This window comes from Drosophila ficusphila, unplaced genomic scaffold (genome assembly GCF_018152265.1).
Source record: "Drosophila ficusphila isolate 14025-0441.05 unplaced genomic scaffold, ASM1815226v1 contig_127, whole genome shotgun sequence".
NCBI classification, from domain to species: domain Eukaryota; kingdom Metazoa; phylum Arthropoda; class Insecta; order Diptera; family Drosophilidae; genus Drosophila; species Drosophila ficusphila.
This window is the reverse complement of record NW_025064016.1, coordinates 555228-578564: the sequence shown is the minus strand read 5'-3', so window position 1 is coordinate 578564 and position 23337 is coordinate 555228. Positions and strand designations below refer to the sequence as shown.

At 38.7% G+C, this 23337-nt stretch overlaps 5 protein-coding genes across 10 annotated transcripts in view; 2 read left to right on the top strand and 3 right to left on the bottom strand.

Moving 5' to 3' along the window:
• The window catches only part of LOC108092652 (disintegrin and metalloproteinase domain-containing protein 10), an 84763-nt gene extending 75074 nt beyond the window's left edge, over positions 1–9689 (bottom strand). The window contains 3 exon segments of the mRNA XM_017192304.2: positions 875–907; positions 8304–8786; positions 9575–9689. Of these exon segments, the coding sequence (XP_017047793.2) occupies positions 875–907; positions 8304–8367 (97 nt within the window). The 5' untranslated portion in view covers positions 8368–8786; positions 9575–9689.
• A 968-nt stretch (positions 9690–10657) lies between these two features.
• Positions 10658–23337, top strand: part of LOC108092656 — a 45682-nt gene continuing 33002 nt past the window's right edge. For 2 of the 4 annotated variants that reach the window (XM_017192317.2, XM_017192315.2), the window contains exon 1: positions 11773–12802. The gene's annotated coding sequence lies outside the window, so the exon portion shown is untranslated. Of the gene's footprint in view, positions 10816–11772; positions 12803–23337 lie in introns of those variants that run through there. The other 2 variants (XM_017192316.2, XM_017192314.2) reach the window with 2 other exon arrangements.
• On the bottom strand, positions 16347–17417 carry LOC108092657. Its single transcript, XM_017192318.2, has one exon. It carries the CDS (start codon positions 17342–17344, stop codon positions 16454–16456), a length of 891 nt encoding a protein of 296 aa, XP_017047807.2. The 5' UTR covers positions 17345–17417; the 3' UTR covers positions 16347–16453.
• Positions 17427–18673, top strand: LOC108092659. 3 transcript variants are annotated; one of them, XM_017192320.1, is made up of 2 exons: positions 17427–17818; positions 18277–18673. In XM_017192320.1, exons 1-2 carry the CDS (start codon positions 17530–17532, stop codon positions 18591–18593), a joined length of 606 nt encoding a protein of 201 aa, XP_017047809.1. In that variant the 5' UTR covers positions 17427–17529; the 3' UTR covers positions 18594–18673. The 3 variants fall into 3 exon arrangements, with proteins under 3 accessions (XP_017047809.1, XP_043065400.1, XP_017047810.1); XM_043209465.1 differs by lacking the exon at positions 18277–18673 and adding an exon at positions 17864–18104; XM_017192321.2 differs by lacking the exon at positions 18277–18673 and adding an exon at positions 17891–18102.
• Positions 18616–19858, bottom strand: LOC108092658. Its single transcript, XM_017192319.2, has 2 exons — positions 19406–19858; positions 18616–19175 (listed from the first exon to the last, which is right to left on the bottom strand). The coding sequence occupies exons 1-2, from the start codon at positions 19716–19718 to the stop codon at positions 18688–18690; spliced, it is 801 nt and encodes a 266-aa protein (XP_017047808.1). The 5' UTR covers positions 19719–19858; the 3' UTR covers positions 18616–18687.

Here is a 23337-nt window from a genome sequence, read left to right as displayed (position 1 = left end):
TACATGTGGGCCACGCCTTGTCGTGCCGCCCAAACATTTGCATGGGCGGGAAAAACAAAACGGAATAAAAAGCACTACTTTTACAGTTCTTCCTATTTCAATTTTTTTTTTTTTGTTTGGCCCGTCAGTCAACTGACAAGTCAACAGCGATGCAACCTGCAAGCCAAGGGCTGAAAAAATAGTCACAAAGGTGGAGAAATGGTGGAGAAACGTGGCCGAGATGAGGAAAAGCCCGTGGGGTTCGAGTGGCTTCGCGAACAAGAGTGGGACGGCCTAAACGAATTCTAGAGCCACTCGACGTCGGGCATTTTTCCAACTACTCTTTTTTTCGACTTCCTTTGTCGGCACATATTATAAATTGCACTACGGGGAGCCGTGCCGAAGTGCCGGCGTGTGAATGGGCCAAATGCGCGGGCCTCTAAAAACTGCACAAATGTGAAAAGATTGAGGCTATGTTCTGTCCACTGGAGGCGAAATACGCGAGAAGTGCTCGCTACTTTTCGCTTTTCAGACTCAACGTTTAGCAGTCTCGATGAAAAATGGACGAAAGGTTTAAATTTGTTTTTGAATCGGAACTTAAAACCACAAAAAATAATTAATGACAAATAACCAATCAGAAAATCAATAAATTAATAGTAAACGAAGTTAACAGTAACCACAATCGCAATGCCGGGTTTTCGGAAAAAAAATAAATAAATTGAGAAATTAACTTCATGTACATTTGTTTTCGCTTTTAATGGTTTGTTAAATGTTTAACGTATCTGAGTTTCGTTTCCACTCATATTTAAAAAATAAATCTTGCTTAAACTGTACCGTTTAGACTTTTTGTCTTTTTAATTTACACCATCAAGCTTTAAAATATTCAAACGCTTACCTCTTTTAACTCCAGAAATATCTTTTGCGTAACCTGAAAGTAAAAAAGTGTTCAGCTTTAGTTAAATTCTAACGTTTTTTTTTTTTTTGCAGTTTTCTTGGTATTTTTTAATATTTTTTTCAAATGTTCAAGGACCAAAATATGCAAGAAACACAAAACAAAGGCAGAAGAGCGCTAAAAAGACCCCACTCATTCCGTTTTTTTCTTTTCTGAAAAGGGGGTAAGTTGCAGTGGAAAACACGCAAAAGTATTCAAATTAAAATCCACTCGAGTAAGCAGAGTGCAGGTTTTCGGCGAAGGGCAAAAGTAAAATGGGGATGGCAAAATGTTTCCTTCCTGACAGGCCAAAAAGCAAAAAGAAATGGCGCTGTGGGCTCGGCTTTTTTTTAGAAGTCATGTTTATAAAAATTTTATGTCGTTCAACCATAAATCATATACAATAATTTTTTATAAATTTTTTCGTTACCCATCTTTATGAAAATATTTTCATACTCATTTAAATTTTTCGTTGGCAACTTTATGCATTTTTACGCATAAATAATTTTAGGGCACAAATGTTGCGTGCAAAACATTATTTTCATTTGTGCTACACGCACCATAAATGTTGGTATTGTTTATTTTACTATTAGCTGGCACGTACAATTAACTCTAAAGAAAATTAGAAATTATTCTCACAGTCACATAATAAATTTTTATTATAATTAATAAGCATTTTGTTTGATGACATTTGTCGAACTTTTTAAACACGACAAATCAAGTTCTTAGGCTTTTGATATTTAATGTAGATGTTGTGATATGAAAATTTCAATTAAAATTAAATTAAACTATCCTCCCAACATTTTGTTAAGTCCCCTTTTGATCTTTACTTACACATACATGAAGGACATTATGTATATAGACAAAGAAAGCGCCAGAGGGTACAAAATAGTTATGTAGTTACAAAGAGGCATTTCACATTTTAATTCATTAGATTTTTATACCGTAAGCTTTGAGAAGTCAAACAAACGCGATTTCTTTGTCTCTATTCAGAAAATTTTTTTAAGCCCAAGGCATGTTACCCACAATATCCTGCCCATAGATGTTGAAAAAAATTTAATTTAACTTAATGTTAAACTAAATTTACTGTGCCTATTCGGTATATTTAACATTTTCAAACACAACTTGATTAACGATTTTGGGTTATATTTAATTGACACACTTCAACTTCAACTGAATTGCATCAGATGTCAATTTTGGGGTTAATTTGAAGGGTGGTTTTCTTGGTGGTGAGCCGCAAACCAGACAACGTTTTCATAAAGGGTTGCAGTTTACCGTTAAGTCATAATCGGTTAATATACCCACAAAACCGTTAAGATAAATTTACTGTATTTCAGTTATACAAACACTCGAAATCAATTACTCAGAGGTTGTACTTAAGTCACATATTTATTTTTTTGGTTTTTTATTGTTAATCAAAGCAAAAGTCATTACAAGAAAAAAAAAAATGCATTAATTAAACAATATTGCGAAATGATGACTTCAAACTAATTTTTTTCATATCCACTACGTTAAGCAATTTGCATGTGTAACGGTCTCATTACGATCATAACAATGCCAAAAATGATTATGAAACTCTACGCACTCTTGCAGGAAACGCCACTCAGATTGTTACACTTTCGCTTCTTTTCATTTCGGTTTCTACGTGCCCCCAGCACCCATGACAACCCAATTCATGGTATATAAATCACATTTAAATGTACTGAAGCATAGCTAGTACAGCTGCCTATAGCATTGCCCATTCATTGACTTAATAGCTTTTGGTCCGTTTTAGTAAACTTTTTGAAAGCATAAATATTACGTATGTAAAATGGTTTCCGTAGCGGGGCAACATTTTGTTGTGCAAATTTCCAATGTATCTTTAATTTGATTTGGTCCAATTTATTTTGTTCGAGAAATTCTAAACCGATATTCCTGACAAATGACCAAACTATTGAAATAATTTAGTTTCGTGTATCTATTAATCTGGCTGTTTGACACAATCAATGCCAAAGAACATTAAACAGATTAAACTGTCGACAGAAAAGATTTAGTGAAGCGTAGATTTGCCATTTAAGAATATTTACATTTGACAATAAATATCTTGTTTTTTCCATAAAACTCTGATATCGCAACTGCAATTTTTTTCTTACTTTTATCAGCATAAAATGTTTGTGCTTTGGTCTGCTTGATTTTAAGTGTTTTGAAATACGAACGTATATTGGAAAACACATGGCTCTAAATTCTGGTGAGCGACCTAAATGCCTTGGTCCCGGGGGTCACACATGTTCCAAATTCTTCAAAAGTCGTAACCATTTCCTAGCCCTATTGTTTCCGGAACCCTATGCTTGACATTACTGTCTTCTTATTTTGATAGTGTTCAAGGTTACCTTATTTTTTTTTAAATATATTAAAGAAAGTGTATAACAATTGTCGTACTGTAGTTTACAGTTTGAGCTAGCATTTTATACATATTTTAATGTCATTTCTGATTGCGGAGAAATGCTTCAATTGGCAGACCTATTTTTCAACAAAATAAAATGCTTTTTGATTTTTCTTTGGAAAACGTTTGATATGTGTTTGCTGCATATCGATACAGATGTATTGGACAAAGAGGGGGAAAAAAAATATAAAAATTGTTGTATTGGAATGCCCAAAAATTGCTACGATTATTTGCTTTTGAATTTGCATGTACAGAAATATTTATGCACATTGCATTGTGGCTGTAAAATAAATATTAAAACCATTTAGTGAATTAAAAACAATATTTCATGATAATAAGCACTTTTTACAGTCTACTAACACGACAATTTATTTAAACATTTTTACCATAACAAAACATATAAATATAAAATAATAATAAAAGGCAATGGCACTTTTATACTGAAATTTACGATATTCTCACTTTTTGCTCTATCAGAATGGATAGGTCTCATCAATGGGAAAACTTTCCATATCCATATACATTCCTCTGCATATCTGAGTCCCGGAATGGCAAATGAAATATTTAACCGCACACAACCAAACAACTCTTTGGCCAAAAGTTTGCCTTTATTGGCAGCAATCTGCGTGCGCGGTGTGTCTGGGATATGTGTATGTGCCCCACAGGCAGGGAAAACAGATAGGCAGAGATTCCAGACACAGACAGACCGAACATAATGAGCGGCATTAAAACTAATGAAAATCAACTTTGGCACACCGACGAAAAACGCCGGGAAAGCGGACTAAAAGGGCGCATCCGAGAGGGGATGATAATACCCCCCACAAGAGCGCGCAGCATAAAAATGTCGACTTCTGTGGCAGAGTTGAGACACAATAAAAATAAAAGCAAACGCCGCCCCATCATCGACCTCCCCACAACCCGTTTACCGCCCAACTTTAGACGTCGTAACCCCGAGCAACAATAAGAAAATTGCGAGACAGACAAAGTGGAAAAACGCATAAAGATGAAGACGCAACAATAAGAAAAATTCAAGGCACAAATCTCTCAAAAGTCCGATTTCTTCTTAGAGGATAAAAATGTGGAAAAAAATATTAAATTATTGATTAACAAGAAAAATATGTAAGCGAAAAAGAATTTATATTTTCTTATCTGAGATTTAAGCATAAACTTAAAAGAAAATCTATTAAATGTAATGCAAAAATAATGTACCTACCCACTTTACAAATACACAATTTAAACAAAATGAAAACTTTTTATGCTGCCCAACATTTGCTAAACATCCTAGCCGTTACTTGCAGGTTTTCATATTTAATTTATTAAAATGTGGGGGAAAGAAGGAGGTAAATTGTAGGCAAAACACACCTTTTATATTCGCTGGAAAAATGTATGAGCAGCGAAAGGACGAAACTTTATATGTGTGTGAAGATGTTCGCTTGTATGTATGCACATAATTTTTCTGCCCAAGTCAAATGAATGTGAATCTGCACTTGAATGCGAATGCGAAAAGCGAATGCCAACACGAAAATGTGCTTTGACTTGGTCTTGTTCTCTTAGTTTTCTCCTTTATCTGCGCTTCCCCGTTTCAGTTTTTTTTTTGTTTGTTTTCCCATTCGTTTTGTTGGTGTATAGTATCTTGTATCTGTAGCTGCGTCTGTGCATAATGTATCTCCGTCTTGGCGAATCGTTTGCCTCTGTTTGTTTATGCTTCGCAACTTGACTCATGGAAAAAATGGGAAAGAGGAATGAAAAGAAAAGAAAAGTTTTTATGCCTTTGTCTGATGCTCGTCTGTTTGTTTATGTATCTCCTCGTATCTCTGTGGCTTACCGCGTAACTTTAATAATTTAATTAAATTTTACCAACATCCCCCGTCTGCTGGTGTCATGCGAGAAGTCCCGCTTTGATTGTTATTTAGGCCATTTGGCATAATGAGGCAGCATAATTCTCACATAAAATCCAATTTAAGCGCATTTTTAGTGGCTAACTCTGGGCTTCCTGATTGAATTAAAGGCTTCACAAGCACACATTAATCAGAACGCCGAAGGAAGTAGCAGCTTAAATGCAGAATATTTAAGATAAAAAGAGCTCATAGATTGATGCTGAATATATAAAACAATAAAACCCTGATAAACAATGAATCCAACTTTTACCAAAAATTTAAAAAAAGATATAAAGTATTTAAATCAAGCAAATAAAATACATCCTGTAAAGGTTAAAGGGCGGAAAAAAGTATGAGAAATATTGCTCGGATTACGAGAATGAATGAAATGCGTACGCAATAACCTTTAAGTCGGTTACGAAAATGGGCGAATGGGAAATTACAAACGCGAGCTTCACCTGCCAGGATAACGACGTTTACGCGATTCAACCTTCGCTTTCACCCTCCGCAAAAGCCATTTACATTTCTCTGCATGAGCATCGCCCTAGAAGGCAATTTACATCAAGTCACGCCCTTTCATTAAAGCTACTCATCAATTTGAAGTGCCATGCGCTTCACTCGTTCAACAAGCTTTAGGGATTTATTCACCGCATGTACATTCGCATATAAATACATGTGAGTATATTTTTTTTATTATTATATATATTTTTGGTTGCTACTCGGCAAACAATAAATGTCAGTCGCATGCCTGGCGACTGGTGATAGTAACACATTTCGCAATGAGTGATACATTCGTACTTGGCAGATATGACAGCAAACACAGGAATGGCCCGTCTATCATCTGTGTGCGATTTTCCAAATAAACCATACACGAGAAGATACTGTTTTTAGGTCACATCCAGTGTATTATGAAACAGCACGAATCTCTCTATCCGCGGTCACGTTGTCATCTCTAGCTCGGCTGGTGGCTTCATTATTTGTTTGTTTACTATGTTGCACTTGGCACGTACGGGAAATAAAGCAAAGGAAAATTGCATAAATGCCCAGGCAAAGTGTCCATTGTTCTGGGCCCTATCATCCTAACATCCTACCATCCCCCGAAACCCCTGACCACAGCACATGTGATTTATGACAGCTTTTTGCTGGGCTGAAATTATATTCGAACGAACTTTTGGTCAACAGCTTATCAATAATAATAAAAACCAGAAAAATCCAGATGTGACTCTAGAAATTAATTTCACTTGTGAAAAGAACATTGAATCTTAACAATCAGAACAAAAACTTTTTTTATTTTCTGCTAAGCTCCATCCGAAATTGAATTTAAAACAAAACCAACAAGAGACAGATAAAGTTACGTAAAAAAGTAGCCGTAATCTCTGACTGTAACCGAGCTACAGATACGGGTGTGTGGTGATTAAGTATCTTTATCTTAATTCCCAGCTGTATCTTGTTTCTGTATCTTAGAACTGTTGCTCTTCAGAGCACTCAATCATATATGTTTAATTTCATTCGCTTCCGGTGCGTTTTTGTGGGAGAGAAACTTTTGTCTGATAGCTTTTGCATATTTATTTTGTTAATTTTTAATATATGTATGTATACATGGTGGTCCCCAGACAAATAGTGCCGAGACATTGACCTTTTTTCGCTGAGACTAAGCGCAATTTTTTCATTTCTTTGCTTCTCTATTCAGCTCCGATTCTTGGTTCTTGTGTCTGCTCTCTTTCTTTGTTGTCAGATTAGCCGGCCAAGTGGATAAACCAGTTTTCGTTTCTGCCACTCTGCCATCTTCTTCGCCCGATTCTTGGCCTTCTCCGTGAGCCCGTGTTCATGTTGCTTGACTTTGGCTAATTAGCCAAGAGTGGATGTTGTTGTTCTGGCTGTGGTTGTGAGCCCTGCCCCGCCTCGAATTTCGTAATGTTGAACTTAGGAAAATCTTGCAAAGCAAACAAATTAGCCAAAGTGGCGAAAAAGATTACGTGGATTCAATTTTTTCAATTTTTGATATTTGTCTCAGAAAACTATTAAATTTGTTGTATGTATTTTATTTTTCGTGAATTTTTTCTTAGAATTTTTTCTTATAAGCTTAAAACCCTATTAATTATTACCCTATTCATAAAATAGTTTTGTAATTTCCCTTGGTTAAACCTTAGTTGACTATTTCACAATAAAAATGGATGAGTCCCCAGAGGCTAACTCGTTTTTTTATGACTCACCTTATGCTTTCTACCTTTTTCGCTCTTTCTACCTCAACTCTACAATGGATTTGCTTTGTTGAAATAAATAAGTGGAATCTAAATCTGATACGTACATGCAAATGAGAAGCTAACTGAACCTCAAAAGCGTATATAATGCTATTGGAGCCGTGTAAATTGAAAACCTTGGCACCTGCAGGTAAAAGTAAAAGGCAACAAGACTGACTGAAAAAACAAACCCCTTGGATCATCTGAAAAATATTCTGTCGATTCATTTTGAGTCACAAAAGCGAAATGAAATTAATTATCACCAGCAACCCCATTTGTTTAATAACAAAATACACCCAAAGAAGAATACCGGGGGAGAAAGCCACGACACAATTAACCAAATTGTCTACTAAAATTATAAGAGAACCTTCGTCGCGCCACCCTTAAAATAATAACCCCCCAAAAATCCTTCTCTCGTCAATTATCCTCGCAAAGTACGTAATTATTTTTGTTGCTCGAAGGGTTCTGGGTGAAAATGTTAACTTTGTTTCCGGCTGATTGAGCATTTATTTCAATGTTATTGTCTATGGGTCATTTGCACCACCCTAGGTTGTATTTCATTTTAAGCTCTGATTATTGTGGTTTCTTTTGTTTCTTGGGAGTCAAGTGCACAATAAAAGGTTTTTCTACTTATTTTTTAACAGAATTACAAATACTAAACCTCGCTTCCTTTTACACAGCTTGAAGGGTATTAATTATTGTTATTGATAATGCCTTAAGAAAATTGATTGAAGGACTAAGAGGTTTGAGTGTTTGTTATGCCAAACTATCTGTTATTTTCAGAAAACTTTTATGTTAAAAAAAACTATGTTTGTAAATCACGGAATTTCTTGATTGAGTGCTTTGAAACTCACCATTTACGATGATGATGAAAATGATCGATACGAATACAATGTTGAAAACACATTTTGATGACATTATATGCGATGGGGATCCAACGTGGATGGTGTCGACTAAACAGAATTAGCACAAATTTCTGTTTTGATTAGTTTTTTCGAAGGTTGTTGTTTTGATTTAATAATTTCCTTTTGGCAGTAGTTGGTTGTGTTTTGGGCACCTCGCGCTCCACTCTTCGCGGCTTTTTAATCAGAGCTTTGCACTTTCCATGCCATTTACGAATTTAGCACTTTTCGCATGGGCCATAAAACTTCGCAGCACTTTTTAGCACGCACGAATTATTTTCGCAATTTTTTTTTTCTTGCACTTTTTCAAGCTCTTGTCACGTACACTTTTTCTTTTATTTTTATTCCAATATTTTTGTGTTAATAAATTAAAAACAAAAATAAAAACAAATTTTTTAGTTGATAGTCCGTGTTTATTCACTGGATTGTTTTTAACTAAAAGAAAACAAGTGGATGTTTTTATATGCACTTATACTCTTGTAATTTTTGTCTTAATAATTTTTTTTTTTAATTTAAAACAGCAGCATTTTTCTCAAATGTTTGTCTTTATTAAATTGAAATTAAAAAAATACCCATGTTTATTCAATGAAAAGCATTTGTTTTGTTTTCATTTGCTTTTCAATTTATATTTGAATCAGGACTGTATTTATTTTTAATATTTTATTGAAATTGGTTCGTGGCGAAAAACCAAAACAAAATTGAAAGCAAGACACAAAAATACAAACAAACAGAAAATCACAACACAGAACCGATATTTTCTTCCCGCTCGCACTTGGCCAAATTCAATGAGCAAGCGCAGAGAGCAGAGCGAGAGAGCTAGTGCAAAGAAGGCAACAGAGAGCCAGAAAGAGAGGTGGCAGCTACGGCGCAAACGCAACGAAATGCATTAAATTAATTATTGTTGCTTTTCTTGTTTTTGTTGCAACAACAAAAAAAGATATCTCACAAACAAACATAAATATGTTTGAAATAAAAAATCAAACTAATATTGTTATTTACTTTAGAACAAACAATTAAATATTTTACTGTTTTGTTAAGCTAATTTAACAATGTTTTTTGAATGTTTACTTTTTATGTGTTCTTTATGCTCTCTCTTTGTGTTATGTTCTCTGATTGCCTCTCCTGTTCTGTCACTGTCTCGCTCTCTCCCTCATCCGCTTTGTGTTGCCCGTAAATTAAATGCGTTGAAATGCAGCCATTTTGTCTCCGCAATTGGCACTCACTTGAACTCCCGTCGAATTTTCTGTTTAGCCACAACTCTCAATTGGCCAAAAACGGGGGCAATTTATTTGATAAAGCGCACATTTCCCAAGCCGCACTTGGCGATTTATTTATTTATATTTCGCTCACCCGCTCGCACACCCACACACACACGCACGCACACTAACGCAGTGAACACGCGTCCAGCGATTTTTCCGACTTTTCCGTAACAGTGAAGTACGCGTCCAACTCGCTCGAATTTTCGTAAATTTCTGCCAGAGAGACCAGACCTGTGTTCAGAAAAAAAAATGACGACATATTTTTTAATAGGACCGTTTTCGTCCGCTGGAGGCGCTTTCAACGTTAAACTGACTTAGCGAATCCACTCTCCTAACCGAGTACAGCCTACTACTACGCTAACAGATTCACCCTCTTAATCAGCAAGGAAATTACCCTACTTTAGCAAGTACACAAACCACACTTATTTAGCGATGCGGTCACACCTCTTTTTCTCTCTCCTGCTCAAAGTTTCTCTCCCCTCTATTACATACACTGCTAAAAATGTAGTTATTCGTTAGGAAATGTATTTTTGCCTCAGATTGAAGCTGTAGTTCAATGACCTACCTTATACGTGAAACAAGTGACTCTGAGATCAAGTCTTAAATGGTCAGGTTGCTTTTGCAAAAACTATTGTCAATGGACGAAGCTTTAGTGTTATTATTCGTTATTTATTAGATTCCAGTAAGCAAATTCAAATCAGGTGGGTAAGTCATCCCTGGTCAACTTATCGATTATAATCGGTTTTCTGATGTTAGCTTTTCATATGTCACCTGCGTTGCCAGACTCACGGATTTAAGTAGGTGTTGAATAGAGATATGTTTTGAAACTAAAACAATAAACGGAAATTCTTGCTTTATATTAAACTTTATGGCCCCGCAAAGCTTTTCTACCAATTTAAAAATGATTATATTGTGTCTATACAACTTGCAACACCTTTTTAAAAGTGCGCGCCCACCCTTCCCAATTTGGTCGGTCCAACTGGATTTTTTAGTCCCAAGGCTCGCTGGGGGAGTTCAACTAGTGTTACCTGGCAACACTGCGCCTTCGTTTGTTTTTGCGGGTGGACGTGCTCGTGCTCGCTCCTCGTCGTTACCGTTAACTCCGTTCCCCGTCCGTGTGTGGGTGTACGTGCGAAAGTGGAGCTGTGTGTGTGGCTTTGGTCGCGTGTCGTCGCCGCTTTCATGTAAACGAAGATTGTGCAAAGGTAAACGCCAAACGGTGGCAACAACAGTGAATGATAAACAGAAGCGCAACAACAACAACAACCACGACAAAAAAGCGAGCAAACAAAAGTTGTGAAATAGTTGTTTTTTTTTGGCCTGGTCTGGTGGCAAGTGGCAGAGGCGATAAAAAAACAATTCTCAACAAAAAACAGGTTTACTGAGTGAGCGAGAGAGGAGCGGGCTTACTGCAAATGCGAATTTAGAATCTCAACGGCTGCCGCACAGTGGTCACTTTGAAACATGCCCCACTGTGCGCCCAGAACTTGTTTCCCCTTCTCTGCGCCACCCCTCCCCCTTCTCCTTAGTCCATCCTTTCATTAGCTGCTTTAGAATGCATATTTTGTTTATGGGGATCTCACATGCAGCGCCCCGAAATCAATAGGAAAAACGGTTTTCCCCGAAAGACCCGTTACTTTTCGGGAAAAACCCCGTTCCGTTCCCTGCCACAAATCAGCTGGCTCTGCAGTCAACGCAGCTCTGCCGACGTCGGCAGAGGAGGGGCCACAGAGGCAGCGTCGGTGCCTAGCAACAGCGGGTAACCTACGACTCCAGGGGCGGTTCACGCTTGGGCGCCCTTAAAATCTTTTAAAGTAAAGTTTTATTCAAATTGTGACGTATTTGGGAAACCAAAGATTTGTCACCCTAAAAAGTTGCGCTGTCAAAATAGATGGTTATTTTCGATTTTGAACTCCTTGCCAAAATTTAACATGAAAACTTAAAAATATAATTCTCCCTTTAGTACAATATCATCTGAATCTTCTTTCATAAATCCTTTCAGAGTTATTGTTATTTTTTAAAGGGTGAAAAAGATTGGCCTTACCATAAACCTTGCTAAAAGATTTACAAAAGTTCCATTAAATTTTCCTTGGATCTCCCGAATCTATTTAAGTCCGGTCCTTTATTTGCCGCCGTCAGCTGTGCGGCGAGTGCGCAGGCGCCAAAGAAGGCAGCGGACCAGCCTGCCAAGTTAACTGCCTGACTTTGGCCCGCAAAATTGCATTGCTGGCATCTCGCTCGCACGCACTTACTTCGGCAGTAATGCCGGAAAATGGGGGGAAATGGGAAAACGCCAGCTATGTGGGCCTCGTGCGCCGTTCGCAGTCGGCAGTGGGCTTTACATAAGTTGACGTACGTGGCAGGCGGCCCGCTCCTGGAATTCAGTGCCCGGCTGCAGGTCCTTTGCTCAGGTTGTGTGGACGCGCTTTCAGTTTTTCCGGGCATCAGCTGCTGGCGCTTTGCAACTGGTTCGGATTTTCCTTTTTCCTCCTTTGATTTTCAAAGTTTTCCTAATTTCATTTTTTTTTTTATTGTATTGGTTCTGGGCTGCAAACCGGCTGGATGGCCAAAAGGTTCGTCGACAGTTTTGTGTTTTTTCAGCTGTTCGGCTTGTGGGGGAAAAAAAGTGGTTAGACCTCTTTTTTATTACACTTTAATTTGGATTTTTTGCCATTATTTATCTCATTTCTCAACTATTGCTATTTGCCGCCTGCGTGGGCCACTTTCAAAAGCTTTTTCGGGGCTTCCGTCGATTAATTTTGGAGTTCGTTTTTTTTTTCGTCTCGATTTTGTATCGTTAATTTTTATTTATTCATTTCGTTTTCGCCGAATCATAAAGCCAAAAAACTTGATTTGTGCGCACGGCCAGCAGTAAATCAATTTAACAATATCAATTCGCTCGTAAAACCGTTTGAAAAAACACGTCTAAACGAATTTATCCATATATAAAACCATGCAGCCGAAGTGTTAATCGAGGAACTACAACAAAGTCAGAGAAAACAACATGTGAGGCGGCTTAAAAAGTTAGCTCTGCCACTCGAAAAGATGGCCGCCAGGATGTGCAGCGTCGTTTCCATCGTCGTCATCTAGTTGCAGCAGCAGCAGCAGCAGCACTCACAGATACACACGCACACCAATGCCGCTGGCAGCCAGACATTCGCACACCAATACCAATGCCAGCCACTCTTAAAGGTGAGTCGCACTTAAAGTTTTACATTTTAAATACTCTGCAGTCGTAAAATTGGGTGAACCGAGAGTCCCTCGAATTTCAGCTGCCTGGTGCCGAGTGCTAAAAGTTTGCAATATTAATGTGCCTTGCTTGGACCTCTCTGGGTCCTGAAAGTTAATCCTGTTATTGAAGTTGCCGAGGTTATTTAATTACAATTAATTAAAACGAGAAATTGGGGTAAAACTTTTCAAAAAAATCACGTTGCGGTGCCCGTTTTTTTATTTAATGAAATTTCAGCTTGACTTATTTTCAACAGAAATCAGAAATTAACAAAATAAAGAGTTTTATGTTTTTATAAGTGTTCTTATAATTATTAAAACGTTCATAAAAATATAAGCTGTAAGTACGTCATCGAAAGTAATGGTTTTGTGCTTATCTCTTGTAAAAAACAAACATTTCTGCAAGGTCATTAAACACCAAGATAAAAGACAGGTATTGTCTGGGGAAATTATTTAAATTTCGCGTTAATATAAGAGTATTAGTCAAACTGGGCGATAAGATTGCATATCACATTAATGAATAGGTAAAACCTTTTAATATTATTAAAAAAAACCCATAATTTTTGGGATTTAAGGGTTTCCTCGTAACTTATTTAAAATACATAAAATCTTAAGTAGAAACGTGTTACTTGTTCGCCAACAATCCGAATATGATCCGTTCTTTGGCCTTCTTGCTCCTTTTTAAGATAATCTTCAATAAATATATGTGCGGGCAAATGTATTTGGAAACCTTCGTCTATCAAGCCTTGTGAAATGTCCAATCAAGACGAGAATCGCATGATGAATGACCTCAGCATTCCCATCAATCTTACACAATTGTCCCCCCTCGTCTGTCACTGAATTTTTGCTTGAATTTCTTTTGATATTTGGCGACTATCTGTTGTCTTTCGTGTGTTGATTTTTTGTTTAGCTTGCGTGCTTAGAGCATCTCAAAGTCTAACATTTCTCTTTCGGTTGAAGTTGGCGAACAAAAAAAAATCCCCAAGCGCGAATTTTTTATAACCGCTTGGAATCGGAATTGGAATCGGATTTGAACCCGGGACGAAGCTGGGATCTGGCCAGAGGAGAGTTCAAACCGAGTAGAGGGCTGTCTTTTCTTTTTTTTTTTCTTTTTTATTACTATTATTTTTGTTCCTTTTTTGTTTTTGGTTTTGGTTTTGGTCGCGAGCCCATTGAAAAAAGCTCGTCAAACCAGTCGCCGTTTGTATTTTGTTTTTTGCTCTCCGCTGGCTGTGTTTCCTAGGCCTGGGCAAACTGGCCCCCGTTGATGACTTTTTACATAGACGTTGGCCCGAAGAGATACCGACTGAGATACGAGAGCCACAGCCAGAGCCAAAGCCAGAGCCATAGCCAGAGACAGACTCAACTAACAGACAAAACACACGTATCTAAACTTGTTTGAAACGTGTTACATTTTAAGAACGTTCGCCGCAAGCGGCAAGTGGCAATAATCCTTTCAAACTTGACAGTGCTGCCATGTTTGAAAACGCGAAGGGCCCTTCTGCCCCAGTGGGAGTGGCATGGATTCTCGCTTTTTCCTCCTTTTTTTTTGTGTTTTTGTTTTTTTCATTTTTTAAGCCTAGCATGTGTGTATCGATGTAGGTATATCTATGTATCCGGATCTCTATATGCTGGCTGTCAGTCTTTTTGGCTCTGCAGACATTTTGGCTGCCTTTGTTGTTATCATAATGCTGTTTTTTTTCGGCGCTGCACACACGGGTGTTCTCCTTTTACCCAAAATCCCACACAAAACGGTCATAAAGAACGGGCTGGTGAAGAGAGAAAAAAGTGAAATTGATATTTTCGCACAAATTGCCGTTAACAAGGTTTCTTGGTAATAGGGGTTTGGGGGGAGGGGAGGGGTTAGGGAAATGTGCTGGAACCTAGGCAACGAAAAATTTGCTTGTCAAAATTTGGTTGAAAATATGCAGCAAAAATGAAATGGTAGAAAAAAAGAAGAAGAAGAAGAGAAAAACCGTTAGAGGTGCAAACGGGAAATTGTTTACCGTGGTTCCAAAATGATGTAATTTCGCGTGTTCGTGCAATTCAATTTCCTGGCAGCGGAAGCCCGTGTCGCTCTTTTCGCCCATTGAAGTCAAACATTCATTCCCGACCCCCATCAGCCTCCCTTAACATATCGCAACTCCACCCACCCACAACACACACACACACCAAGTTTAAAATATTGTCCAAAATTGTTTGGCAATTCCCGTCGCTTTTTTTTCCTCTCTCCCAAACTTTAATTGTCCCCCAACCAAACTTCGTTGAGGGTACAGTGTCAGAAAAATAGAGGGGGTTGTCCCTATTTATGTGCATATGTATTTTCGACTACAACAACATGTATTATGTAAAATTCAATTTAGCTGAATTTGCTATCTTAAAAGCTCATCCGTTCTGGACAGTCTCACCCTCCTAAGAGTCAATAAAATTTAGCGTATATCTTTTGCAAAAGAGAGAGTATATTAAGCACTGGCTGGTTTAATAAACTATAAATTAAACTGAAATTTCGATTATGTAAATTTCAAAATTAAGGGAAAAGTTTACATAACTTATCTTAGCCAATACCTTTTTTAATTAAATAAAAAACTGAGCGCCACTTCTTTACTTCATTTTGTGTAAAAGTTTATCGCGATATACATTTTTGTTTCAAACACTTTAGGCCTTATAAAGTTTTATTGGATTGAATAAACAAGAAAGCACTAAGAAAATCTCCAAAAAGTGTATTTAAAGTTCGTGAAATCTTTGGGATCTAGGATTTTCGAAAAATATTTGCCATATTTCGCATAAATAAATTATGTATATTGAAAAGACGTCCCTCGGTCAGTGCGTGCCTCTCTAGCCGGCTGGCTTTCGTTTTGGCCGTGCCCGGCGAGCATTGCCCATATTAACAATAATTCCTTTCGACCCGGGCATCTTGCCAAAAAGTTGGGCGACCGCCTGCTCCTGGCACAGCAGGCGACGAACGTTTTGTGGCCAATTTCCCGTACCCAAAGGCCGACTTTTTGTGTGACCCATTGTCAAGTCAAGTCAAGCCGGACAAGGCCTACACTCTGCACACCCTGCCCCATTCTCCCATCTCCCATTTCCCTGCCCCGCATATGACGTCTTGTCTGTAGAGCTGTATTCAAAAAGTTTGCGGGTAAAAGCAGCAGTACTAACTCGATGGATGGCGGCGCAGGGTGAGCGAACTGCAAACTTTGGAGTCCATGACAACCAGTATGACTGCTGGAAGACCATTGATTGAACCTGGTCATGCGGTTGGTTTGGTTTTTTAAACTTGCACAATCTGACCTTGTTCGAGGGGGCTAAAAATATCGAGGAAGTTTATTGGAAATGTTTTGAAAAGTTTTTACGGGCTTATAATTGTATCCACTACAGTTAGGAAAATATGTCTACCACATAACGATATGTTTATGAAAATTTGTTTGAATGTATAGTTATTAGAATTAATAAAAAATTCAAAAATATTTTTAAACAATCCTCAAGCTTTGCTACTCATCCAAAAATATAAGAGTACATTCAAGTGTGCTGTACAATTCTAACTTTTAGATGAGAGGTTATACAATTAATCAACTTCAACCGCCCGCACCAAAATGAAACACAAACTTATTTATATTATTGGAGTCTCTGTTGGTTGCTGTTGTAGATGTAGTAGTACCCCCCGTTGAACTTCAGAGTGGCGAGTTCATAGTGCGCGGTACCGCTCACTGGATTGGCGGCCACTCGCACTGGCGTCGATGTGAAGCTGAGCGTTCGATAGAAAAAGGCGGTCAGAAAGCTGGCACTTATCACAAAGGCCACAAAGAATCCCAGACAGAAGACACAATCCTTGTTCACCTGCAGGCAGAGACAAAAGGCGCCAATAAAGTCGCCAATCGAGCGACCAATTCGAGCGCACAATGTTTGCCGAACTTGGGGCGGACTGGGCGGCATATTGTTGCCCCTTATGGTGATCGTGTGGTGGGCACGTTCGCAGGGCGGACGATTTGGATCCGGTCTCAAGGTGCTCACATCCAAACGCAATCGACGGGGCGGTGTTAAAACCTCAGCTGTCTGGGTTGCAAGCTCACAGAATTGCGGCACTTGTACAACAATTGCTGGTTGGGTTTTCTCCCGCTCCGCAATTGCATCCAGATTCCGGGAGAAGGAACAAAGAAATTCCAGAACATTGTGCATTCTGCTGCTTGAAAGCTCCAACATTGATTGGATTTTCTCCGGTGAAGAAGATTTCTGTCTGGTTTCTGCAGACTGAGAACTTGTGCAGGGTTTTTCATCCTCATCGAAATCCTTTTCCTTTTCCATTTCCGTTTGGGAAGAACCTGAAAGATACACCTTTTGATTTGAATGCAGAGGATCGTCGGTTTCGGAGGTGCCCAAATTTGCATCTGGCAGATACAAAACTTGTGGAACTTCAACGGCGGGTGGCATATTTATGATCACTTGCTCCTGAGAGTCCGACGATGATAGGCTTCTATCGACATTGTTTCTATCTTTTCGCTTATCCATTTATTTGATGTGCTTAAAAACTGGGAATTTTTTGTTGTGGCTATTCCGAATTTGAAAGCTGAATTTACTTTCGGCGGGATAGTTGTCAATATGATGTTGTTTTGCCGAAATTATGTTGGCTTCAGTTGCCTGTAAAAGACTTTTCGAAATTTTTCCAAATTTAATCTGTGGGCGCTATAAATTTCATGGCGTGCAGGGAGCCACCACAAACTGCGATCGTCATTAACTTGTTGATTGGCGATTTGGTTCAGGATGCCGTTAATGAGCCGCTCAAACTTTCCGAGCAGAAGAACACCTGCCAGCGGCTCTTCGACATTTTGGGCTTTCAGGCCGATGAATGTTTCGAGGACATAGACGCTAGTAACGTGGCTATAACACCCAGTTCGAGCACCCTTCAGAGCAGTGTCAAACCGCTTTCAGATGAACCCAATCGTAGGAACTGGTATGGTTGGATGGCCAAGGAATTGTCAGAAGGTAAGATATAGGTTGATGAGTAGCAGTATCAACTGGTCCCAAAAGTTTGTCAAAATATCGGTATTGTTTCAGATAGAATGCAAGCTTTAAATCTAGATCTATTGATCACCTAAATTGGCAAACTAGATTGAACTATTGTTCCTCATACCGAAGAACTTTTACTAAAATGTGGATTTAATCTACTCCATATTTTTATTCAGTTTTCAGAAGACATACTTCCTCATGTAATTAGTCAAACATAAAGTTTTCGTATTTAGATTTGTTTTGAGATGTAAGTAAATTTAAAAGAAAAACATTCCAATTATATTTGTTTTTTTTTTTTATTATAAAGTCTTCACCAATAGCAAAATGGAATTATTTATGTAGCTTTTTATATAGTTGTAAGCAAATATAATATATCAGAATGGTAAAAAGGCAATTTAAATTGAAAATGTTCTGATATATCTATGAACCCGCAGACAACTCCGAGGACGAAGTTGACATCTTCAGGAAAGATGTGCAGGGCGTGACTAGAAAGTTTGACTCGATCGGAGTGCAGACGGAGCAGCCCCGCAGGCGCAGATCCTCGAATCCTGCGGACCGTGCCCCCACTCTCGCTCCATGCGAACTGACGCGCCACACGATTTTCATCGATGCCGTGTCCGTGCCAATACCAAATGTCTTGGGTAGGCCGCCGCTGGCCGACCGCTTTTGCTATATGTTGACCGATTTCGCATCGGCGCTATATTGTAGTCTCGCCATCATGTGTTGTTGCACACCCAATATGCTGAGGTAAATAAAAACGAGAGCGGTTGGGCTTCTGTTTTGCGAAATCGGTAAAGGGTTTCCATTAATTTAACTAAGAGCGAAACGAAACCTTGTCTTTTTTTTTATTGCAATTTGGGCTGAGCTCCGCGCACCATGTTGCGTTTCAAATCGATCTGCTGACTGACATTCGTTTGCAGGAAGCTGTAATAGTGGCTCAACAACAGGTAAAGGCACCAGAGGCACAGTACAATGAACAGGGCAAAGGTGATATTCTCGCCGATCATATAGGCACAGGCGACAATTGTGTCGCCCGCTTGCACCAGGACATTCCACATCCTTTGGGGCAGCGGCGGCCTCTGCATATCCGTGGCCGATGTCACCGATTCCACCTCGATGTGGATCGTGTGCTGCTGTATCTTGCTGGGCTTCATCGCCTCCGGCTCCACATTTCTCCCCACGGCCGCCAGCTTCGCCTCCAAATCCTTGGCAACGGCCTGCTTTTGATCCACCGCACTCCAAGAAGTCTGAATGCTCACCTCGCAGGTGGGCTTGATCGTGGAATCCGATATCTGCGTGAGACTCGATGCTCGATGCTCTGCATTTTCATCTTCTGCGAGGAGATAATTACTCATAAATACTTTGTATCGCATTAAATGCTCTAAGCTTAGGTTTTAAAATGCGACAATGACAAAACTTAAACTTTAACTGGCTTTAAGTTTATATTTTAAGCGGAGATCTTTGCGGCATTTACAATAGAAAAGGATATCCGCATTTGTGAGTCGAAACATTTTGTTTAAGGGGTATTTTATAAACTGTATGTTAGTAAATGCTATACCTTACCTTCCTTCAGGATAAGCTGCTCCGACTGGACTCTTTTCAGTCGGAACGGAGCACCGACATGATGCTCACGCTCAATTTCCAGGATTTTGGTGTAGTCCTCAAACATGTTAAGTAGCTCCGCGAATCGTTTGGTGATCTGCCTGTGACTCAAGTGGATCTCGGTCAGATAGCTGGGTACTTCATTATCCCTATTTGGGATATTCCAGCCCACCGATGGCGCTCTTGATTTATCCGGAAAACTATTTTCCGCCTTTGCAATCACGGTAGAAGTTGAGGTATCATCTCGAGAAGATTTACTCTTTGAGCGCTGCATGGGAAAGGTCTTCTTCGCGGTCTTAGCCGTTTTGATTTAGTGTGTTTTTTGGGTGTAAATCATGAGTGTGTGAGTATAAAGTGAATTAAATTTGCTTTCTACCATTCGTGTCATACCGAAATTCTCTGTCTGAATTTGTGGCAAAGGGTTGCTATAACTGCTTCCAAAAAACGACCATGGCAAACGGGCCTCGGGTTGGCCAGTGGATAATTTTTGCGCTAAATTAAGCAATTTCCTGTCCTGTCTGGCCGGCAGGTTCAAAACCTTCTGTCCATCGACACTTCAGGGTCGGCACTCGTCTATGAGTTCTCCTGTCTAATATGACAATTATGACGGTCTACTGCACAAATGTTATTTTGCATAAGTGCATTTTAAGAACCAAATCAAACAAGAGGGGGTGCCTCTCGAAATGAGTTCTCACTCACCTGCTTTCGGTTGCTCATTGCATAAAAGCTGAAAAAGTATAGGAAAAACAATCAGAAGTGTCATCTTGACAGGGTATTTGCTGCAAATTAAAAAATTAATAAAGAAATTAAATTAAAACGGCAAACATTTTATTAAAATTTGAAGTAAGTTTCAATCAATTTATCCCGAAAATCGCAATCCAATATCTCGCCTTTATTGCACCAGCACAATAAATTAATGAAACTGAAAACTTTCGTTCCTTGCCACCCATAAACTGTCATTTTATTATCTGATTTTTTTTTTTTTTTTGATATTCGCTTTAGAACCCAATTCATCCCCCAGATTTAAACCACAATTTCCGTTTGATGGCAAAAAGCTGTCTCCGTATATTTCATAATTTGTGCGAGGGAAACTTTTCGATGAAACTCTATTAAAGCGGGGACATAATAAATTCATGGAATATCTCGAGTTCGCTGTGAAGCTGCATGGCTATACGAGTACGAGTATATGGGCATGTGGACAGTACGCACATTTTCAGTGGGCTAAAAAAAAAAAGGAAAAAAAAAGAAAATAAAAAGGGAGGAAAACTATGGGGAATGGGTGGGAACTTTTCCCGATGCTCTCTGTCGTTGTAAGTCCTCTGGTGTCCAGTGTGCACCTGCTACTCAGTGGTCGTGTTCTTTTGTGGAATGGCTGGTGGCCATTGTTATCATTTAAAAGGCTTAAGTGCGCCGAAGATTTATATTTATATATACTACATATATATATATATATTTGAAAGTGGAAGGAGCGACAACAAGCAAAGGGAATCTCAGTTCGTGCGACAAGAAAATAAGATAAACGTACACTTTATTGATTTTCCACTCGCATGTGTTTGCCTTTGGATGCTGTTGCCATGGACTGCATTTCAGCATTTCAGCATTTCAGCTTCTCCTACTGCTTTTGCTCTTTGTGCCGCAGTTTTGTCGCCTGTCCAAAAAAGCAACAAAAAAAAAAAAATAAATGGGGAGTTGTGGGTGTGTGTAGGCCATTATGGGGTGCGGGTGTATAGAGTGGGCTTAACTGGGCAGCCAACGCCTGCGCTTGATTCATCTGCCAGTTGATTGGTGTTTGTGCGAAAGTGTTGAAGCAGAACAACTGGGATTGAGTGGCCGCCATCCTTTATCCTCCGGTTCACCCTTGGCTGTCTGTTAAGCTTTATTTGTGCTGTGCTGCCTACTTTGAGGCTGCAACCGAGGGGCGCACAAATCGATCGTGCTGTTGCTTCCATAAATTGGATTTGCACAAAGCCCATTTTGCAAATGCATTTCATTGAAATCCCCGCGATTTCGAAAAGTTTACTTTTATCTTTACGCACAGAAAATTTGTAAATAAAATACTTCATTTTGAAACCAAACAATAAAATCTTCGTGGAAAAAAACAATTTGCTGTCCTGTATTTTAAAATAGAGTAAATAAATACATATATTAAATACGCTTCAGGTATTTATATTTAAATGTTGACATTATAATACAAAACGTATGTTAAACGCCACTCACATAATTGTTGTTTTCATTTAAAGCCATCGTTAATTAAAATCTCACCCTTTGTCCCGCTGTCATCGTATTCGTTTTTTGGCAACCATCCTGATTACGCTGTCCAAAATTTTGTCGGCCACTTTCTTGGATTTATGAGGTGTTGCTGATTATTCTCGGTGCCGCAAGATAAATATATATGTACCATATATATCTAGGTCTATAGACCAAATGGTGCAACTAGGCAAATATAGTAGGCGTCTAACCGTTGCCAAAAGTTCCAGTCTGCGTTTTTGGGCCCGGCCAGCTCGTAAATAATATTTGTTTAGAGATATTTTTGCTTTAATGCTTGTTTGTTTCCTATTACTCTCGGCCGGCTCGTTTATCATCTTGGTCATAGCCGGCAATTTCGGTGGCTGCAGGAGCAAAAGGACTTGCGAGTGGCGCAGCATGCATTCAATTAGCGCCTGGCAAGGATTGGATTTTCATCGTTCCACATTATCAAGAGGGTCATAATTTCTCAACTCGTTTCGAGATTGCGAGATAGTTAAGCTGCGATTTACGGATGTGGTTAGATTTCTTTTCTACAATTGAAGATAATTTGTTTTTAAAGCGCTAAAATCTTTTGTTATTACATTTTAAAGAAGGTTATCCTGAACATATAATTTTTTTTTATTTAAAACATAAACCAACCAATATTAAAAACTTTATTTAATGAGAATAAATTGACCCACAAACATATCCATTTTACTTAACACCTATTTTAAACCCTATAGACTTATAAAAATGACTTTTTAAATAAATAAAGCCGGTAGTTATTTGAACTTATTGCTCTCCTCGTCTTCAACGAACACTGTGGTGTTGTTGAAGGTCCAGTCCATTTTGTTATACAAACAAAATAGAAGCTGATGTCACACTCACTTACACCTGCCAGAGTCTTCAAAGCGTTGTCAAAGCGCTTGCCACTCTTGTCTATGGCAAGAGGTAAGTGAAATTTCCGGGTGAATCCCCAGCCAGTCAGGGATCCCCTTCGGTTCCCCGCCCCTGTGGCAATCAGTAGCCGGCTATTTTCTCACCTGGCCACTTGGCGCTTAGACATGGCCTGCTGCTGGTTAGTTGGCATTTAATGGCATTTGACACTCTTCACGGTGTCTGCAAACAAAAACATCAGGAGCAAATACAAAACGGAAAAAAATAAAATGGGTAAGAAGGTTCTATTGTCGAGCAATCCGACCGTGAAATACCTGGCACTTGGTTCGTTAAAGGAAAGCCAACTTCGCACACAAACAAAATTTCAGTTTGGTCGAAAAAAGCCGATGGAAAATGTTTTTCATCATCTCAGTAATTTGTATTCACCCGAAATTAAAGAAGTGAAAATCTTTAATTTTAAAATTTATTCTAAAACCAATAAAATTCTTATAAGTGAAGTACATACTTCTGGCATACAAAAAAAGTACAATTATTACAATCACGGTTTTAAAAATAAATTGATTGACTCATCATTGTCCTTCTCGTATGCAATATACCCGTGAAAAAACCACGTAAAAAATAGGATAAAATAGAGTAAAATGTAATGGAAATATTGCTAAGAAAATCAATAGAAAACGGCAAAGGAGACAGAAGGACAGGCACCAGGCTGCATGGAGCCGGTCGAGCACTTGCCTAATGAAGTTGTTCCTTAAATCGGGCCAGGCATCGAA

Coding starts and splice junctions, on each gene's coding strand:
- LOC108092657 (XM_017192318.2), bottom strand. CDS start 17,344: ATGGATAAGCGAAAAGATAGAAACAATGTCGATAGAAGCCTATCATCG.
- LOC108092659 (XM_017192320.1), top strand. CDS start 17,530: ATGGCGTGCAGGGAGCCACCACAAACTGCGATCGTCATTAACTTGTTG. Junction 17,819..18,276: donor GGCCAAGGAATTGTCAGAAG/GTAAGATATAGG, acceptor ATGAACCCGCAG/ACAACTCCGAGGACGAAGTT.
- LOC108092658 (XM_017192319.2), bottom strand. CDS start 19,718: ATGCAGCGCTCAAAGAGTAAATCTTCTCGAGATGATACCTCAACTTCT. Junction 19,176..19,405: donor GCAGCTTATCCTGAAGGAAG/GTAAGGTATAGC, acceptor ATCTCCTCGCAG/AAGATGAAAATGCAGAGCAT.